The 6,290-nt window shown below is 35.0% G+C and overlaps 1 protein-coding gene across 2 annotated transcripts in view; it reads right to left on the reverse strand.

Moving 5' to 3' along the window:
- aurkaip1 (aurora kinase A interacting protein 1) overlaps window positions 1–2,242 on the reverse strand; it is a 6,838-nt gene extending 4,596 nt beyond the window's left edge. Inside the window, exons 1-3 of one of the 2 annotated variants that reach the window (XM_027170563.2) lie at window positions 2,135–2,242; window positions 1,223–1,394; window positions 677–1,140 (exon numbers count right to left, since the gene is read on the reverse strand). In XM_027170563.2, coding sequence (XP_027026364.1) covers window positions 677–1,140; window positions 1,223–1,274 — 516 coding nt within the window. In that variant the 5' untranslated portion in view covers window positions 1,275–1,394; window positions 2,135–2,242. The remainder of the gene's footprint in view (window positions 1–676; window positions 1,141–1,222; window positions 1,395–2,134) is intronic. The other variant, XM_027170562.2, reaches the window with a different exon arrangement.
- Between the last annotated feature and the right edge of the window lie 4,048 nt (window positions 2,243–6,290).

The raw sequence follows: 6,290 nt of genomic DNA on the forward strand, positions 1-6,290 counted from the left end.
GATTACATTCATAAATTTCATGAAATATCTCTTGAATTTAAAAAATTCAAGAGATATTTCATGAAATTTATGAATGTAATCATTAAAAAAAACATTTCACCTAACAACACTTTTTGCCCATTCGGTTTAAATTCCCAGTCAGGACTGTTGAATTAAATGAATTAGAAACAGTTCTGATATTTACAATTAGTTTTTTTTACTTTACAGAAATAAAAGCAATCTAACAGATTATTGCGTACAAACACATTTGGTTACATTTTAGCCCTTTAGCTCCATTTACTTTAAATAACATGCTTTTTGTGCCCTCTAGTGCCTCAATAACGTACTGCAGCAGTCCACCTAATGCAGTAGCAACTTCCCGAAAAGACTGCTGTATAATTACAAATACATGGATTAACACTGTAAAAATATAACCATATATATAAAATAATATAATCTGTATATAGCATACAAGTCTTCCTTAAATAATAATTAATTGGAGCATGATTACATCTTTTGCACCGCAAAGAAAAACGTAGGTACATTAACCAAAACAATTATACTCATAGCCATGTTTAATTCTATTGTTAGTTTAGGCAATTTTTTTTAAAACAGTTCATGAAAGAATGAAGGATAATAATTAAAAATTTTGCAAATACATTATCGGCATACTGCATATTTCATAAGAATTACTCACCTGCTTCCTTTTCTGTCTGCGCTCCTTGACCCGCCTCCTGAGGAACTTGGTTCTTTTCAGCAGCTTCTTGTATTTATGCCTGTTCATCTTCCGTCGCCGGATCTCCAACACGTTTTTACAGCTCAACGGTGTGGCGGTCTCTCCATCCTCCAATACAGGCACAGCCGAAGGAGGCAACACCACAGCCTCCTCTATCAGATCACCTTCATCGAAAGGGGCAGGAGCCTCAAGAAGTGGAGGCAGTGAATAACGCAGAGAAAGCCAGCTCTCTAAGGGCGTAACAGAGAGTTTCCGTGGAACGAGGAAGTCCTCTAACTCTGGCTCGAGCACTGTCCATTGTTTCAGGGGATGCCTGTTGTCAGTGGCTGATGTGGAGTACCTTTGTGTATGATTTGTAATAAAGCCGGTAGAACGACAGTGTTGTATTGCGTTGTTCAAAGACTTGCACTGGTACTGATGTGAACCTGCCAGTGAAAGGGGTTACACAGGCATGTAAATAAGTTTTGAGTAAGGAATAAATGAATAAGAAACAGTCACCATACATACCAGAGACCCTGAAGAACACGTTCAGCCGTGGGATCAACCTTGTGACAAACATGACTAGGTCCTATTACTGGTGCCCTCTCATCTGTATCATATCAGAATCAGAATCAAAATCAGTTTTATTGGCCAAGTTTGTTGACACACACAAGGAATTTGGTTCCAGCTGTTGGTGACTCTAAAAAAAAGTACAGACATAAACAACACTATAAACAGACAAGGCAAGACAAAACAATACCAGACAAAATAAAAAGAGACCATACAAGACAAAACAGACATGACAAAACGAAACAGACAAGACAAGACAAAACAGACTACACAAGACAAAACAGACACGATAAGACAAAACAGACAAGACAAGACAAAACAGACACGACAAGACAAAACAGACACGACAAGACAAAACAGACACGACAAGACAAAACAGACACGACAAGACAAAACAAAACAGACAAGACAAAACAGACAAGACAAAACAGACAAGACAAAACAGACAAGACAAGACAAACAGACAAGACAAGACAAACAGACAAGACAAGACAAACAGACAAGACAAGACAAACAGACAAGACAACGACAAACAGACTACACAAGACAAAACAGACAAGACAACACAGACTGTACCAGACAATAGTTCTTCCTTAAATGTGAATTAATAAAATGCACCATTTCAGTTATACATCAGCACAAGACATATACCAAATGATTACATTGTAGATTTCATTATAAGTTTGATTTAATGGGCTGAACGTTATAACACGTTATAACACGAGTTCCACGCTTGTTTAGGTTCTTAAAAGAATAACAAGGTTTAGGAGCCTTTTATTTTATTTTATAAAATGTCTTTATTTATTCCATACTGAAACTGAACCCTGCACAATATGAGTAAGTTTGTTTATTTTGTAATTAAGGACTTACTTAAAAGGAGAACCGAATACACCACTTCAATGTGACTCGGAACACTTCCGGTGCGCTCGCTAGATTCTTCCCTGGGGTTTGCGATCCTCCTGCCATTGGTTCCGGGAAGAGAAAAATTCTAATCACTCTTTTTTTACTCCATTTTTTTTATTTTGCCGATTCAATAAATATGATTCTGAACAATTTTAAAATAATTTGCCTGATTTGACAGATATGTGCATCTAAACATAATTAGCAGCACAAAGTTTAGTCATGTAAAAATAACCGTGTAATTAAACAGATAGCACAATCACAAAATTGGCCTAAATCAAACATAATTAATGATTTATTAAGATAAAGCATTAAATGTACATATTTCTGGAATCTGCACGTGTCTATAATAACATCATATTTTTTATTAATCTTTATTTTTATTTAATTAATTAATAATTGAATTATATTCATTTGCCAAGTATTTGGTCATCTAAAACAGATACTGCCTAAACATATCCTTGTTATTTCCATCCATAACAAATAAAATTAAAAATTAAATAAGTTTTATTTATGATGGTACCGTCTCTTTATACAATTCCATTCTTTCTTTAGTATTAGTTTAGTAATTATCCAAAATGTACTATATTAATATGTGTTGTCAAGTCAAGAAGCTTTTATTGTCATTTGAAACATATATAGCTGACACAGTACGTAGTGAAATGAGACAACGTTTCTACAGGACCCTGGTGATGCATAGAACAAAGACAGAGCTACATAGAACAACACAAATAATGTAAGTTGTTCTAGCCACATAAAGTGCATCTGTGCAACCTAGTGCAAACGGTGTGAGACAAAACACAAACACTACAAGACAATACACAAAACAGCGCCGGCCATTTTACATACTATACAGTACATTGTGCAAAAATATAGGAATCTGAACAAGAGGGTTCTATTTAAACACATGTTCACTTTTGTAATAGCAGCAGTTTGATGAGATGTGAAATGTGGTGTGCAAAACAGCAACTGACTTAATGTGCAAGAGAGCATGTGCAAAGACAGCAAAAACAGCGCAGATGTGCATTATCTAGAGAAAAAAAATAGGTAAAGCACCATTTCACTTTTTTCAATTCAATATTTGAATAGTCAAGTCAAGGCAAGAAGCTTTTTATTGTCATTTCAACCATATATAGCTGTTACAGTACACAATGAAATGAGACAACGTTTCTCCAGGATCAGGGCGCTACATAAAACAAAGACAGGGCAAATTACTTAGTAAGTTAGTCCTAGATACATAAAGTGCAACTGTGTAACCTGGTGCAAATAGTGCAGGACAAGACAGACAAGACAGTGCAGGACAAAAGACAGTGTGGACAAAAAGTTTCAAGACAATACAAAAAGTACAAAAAATACAAAAAAGACAATACACAAAAGACAATAAACAGAAACAGCACCGACCAATGTAAATACTGTATGTTTAACAATATTGCGTGCAGTAATACTATAATGACCTATAATACTATAATGACAGTTTCATAGCAGCAGGTCCCTGAGGTGATGTAAAGAATTGTGCAAAACAGAAAACGATTGAAATGTTGGACAGTATGTGCAAATAACAAAAAGGTGTGCAAAAACAGCATGTAAACAGGTTGATGGATGTCTATTGGAAGTGTGTGTATTTAGTGTAGGTCTGTGCAGTCCATACAGGTTATGTGCATGTGTAAGTTGTGCTCAGAACAGTTCAGTTACAGAATAGATTGAATAGTAGACTGTACACAGCTTCATTTCTTTTTTTATATTATGGACTGCATCGTGACAGCTTGTGATTGGTTACTTACAATTATACTGTTCTTTTTTTAACAAAATACAGTTAAACTGCAATGTTATTCTCTGAAACTATGTTGGAATTAAATTTCAGCAACTTTTAAAGAAGCCAGCTGAAACTAACCATTAGTTAAAAATTCAGATCCAAAGTCTGCTTTGCCAGTCCAGTCATATTATTGTGATTTCCATTGAAATAAGAATAGATTACACATTCAAACAAATAATAATACAAATGGCTAATTAGGTGCTGAGCTAGATAACAGGATATATAAAATGCTAAATATTATTGTACAAATGTTTTTTTTATTACAGTTCTGTTTTATTTTCACATGGAACATTCATCAGACAAACAAATCACATGTGATATTTCTACTTTGCCACCCAATATGCCAAAGGCAGCCACACCCATGCGATTAAAAAAGGTAGTGCTTGTCCTAGGCAGATTTAAATGCCTGGAGTGGAATGTTTAAGCCAAACACATCAACAAGAACTTAGAAATCTAATTAGAGTTGTTTATGCAATATATTGTACTTGTATTACAACCAGATATGTAATATGGCACAATGGTTAAGGCTGTGGCTTACTGATTAGGAGGTCAGGGATTCAAACCCAAGCACTGCCACAATAGCAAAGGCCCTATCTGCTCCAGGGACACTGTAATATGTCTAACCTTGCACTCTGACCTCAACTTCCTATCAAGCTGAGAAATCTAAAAAAAAAAGAATTTTGCTGTGCTGTACTGCAAATATAGGCTTCTTCTTCTTAACAGTATCGGGGTCAGACAAAGAAGCATCCTTCAAATCCCAAAACATTAAGGTATGCAAAAATACAAGCTAGACTGGGCCATCAGGGGGTTGTAATGGGATTATAAAGGCAGGCATGAATCACAATGTATAGCCATTGATCCATGTGTTTGAGAAGCAGCCTGCAGTCTGTCACCTCTTACAAAGGTGAAACAAGAACTGATGCTTTACTGCCTGATTACAGCTGAATTAGAAGAAGATAATGTAGACACAGTTGATCATTATCACAAAATAAATAACATCACAATGACTGGCTGCAGTTGGCTGGCTCTCTGCTATGTATTGATACTTACATACAGAAATCAATAGTGTGAAAGGAGGATTGTTTTTTTATTCGTTTCAGAATCAGGTTTATTGCCCAAGTGTGTTTACACTCACAAGGAATTTGGTTCCAGCTGTTTGTGACTCTCAAAAGTACAGATATAAATAACACTATACTCACTATACAAGATAATACAGACTATACAAGACAATGCAGATGTGATACAATAGACATTATGAGTATAAAATATGATTACTGAATATATGACTGATCAGTTATGTACATAAAGTGTGGGAAGTGCAAATAACAATAATGTGCAATTTTATGCTTTTTGTACAATATGCAGCAGCAGAAGTGTGTGTAACATACACACAAGGATGATGTGATGACTGACATAAAACACATGCACTGTCTATGAAATGGTATCACATGGAAAATGTTGAAACATAAGTTGGGAAGTTTCTAAAAACATGTGGACATTTTACAGAACATTATTGTTCACATATGAAATGTATGTTTTAGTTTTTGGATTGACATTAATATTAAAACTCTGACCAATTTTTTTTCCAACCTGGGATTTCAGTTCAATTCCAATAATATATAAAAGGTGCCTCATTGTTATAGAGTACATGAGTTAATGGATAGCAAATTTGCGTCACACCTCCTGGGTCAAGGCATTTTATTCTTGGCTCAATCCTGTGTGAAATTTCCATGTTCTCTCAAGGTTGTTTTTATTATATAATCACACGCTTATTATTACTAAAGTTAATCCATCTATTATCACCTGGCATGACATTTTGAAACACATCCAGCAGACAAACATTCTCATTCTCTGGTTAGCATGCATGGGTTATTGAGCAACTGCACAACAATCCGGTGTACTTCCCAAAAACATTTTTTTTAGACTTAGTGTTCAATTGCTTTCTCTTTGAGTCAAATGCAGCAGGTATTCATATGGAGGCTCTCTGATTATAGCCTGTCAAGGCTCCATTCTCCACGCAATCACTTTAAATATCTATTGAGCATTTTATAACAACTGGATTATATCTATGATTATGCCACTGCTTTATATTGACAGATATAAATGTGTTGCTTGTTATTTCTTTTTCGGATGTGTTTGACAAAGAACAGCATTGGTGCAACCGGTATAACCAGTTGTCTAGTCAAATTTATATCCCTGAGTACAATTTAAAAAACATGATCCAAATATTATCATATGAATGTCACATGAACTAATTGTGTTGTCATCCTTGTTGTCTCTGTGTTTTCAAGCCAAACTTTGCTATGAGATGAC

This window comes from Tachysurus fulvidraco, chromosome 23, assembly GCF_022655615.1.
Source record: "Tachysurus fulvidraco isolate hzauxx_2018 chromosome 23, HZAU_PFXX_2.0, whole genome shotgun sequence".
NCBI lineage: Eukaryota > Metazoa > Chordata > Actinopteri > Siluriformes > Bagridae > Tachysurus > Tachysurus fulvidraco.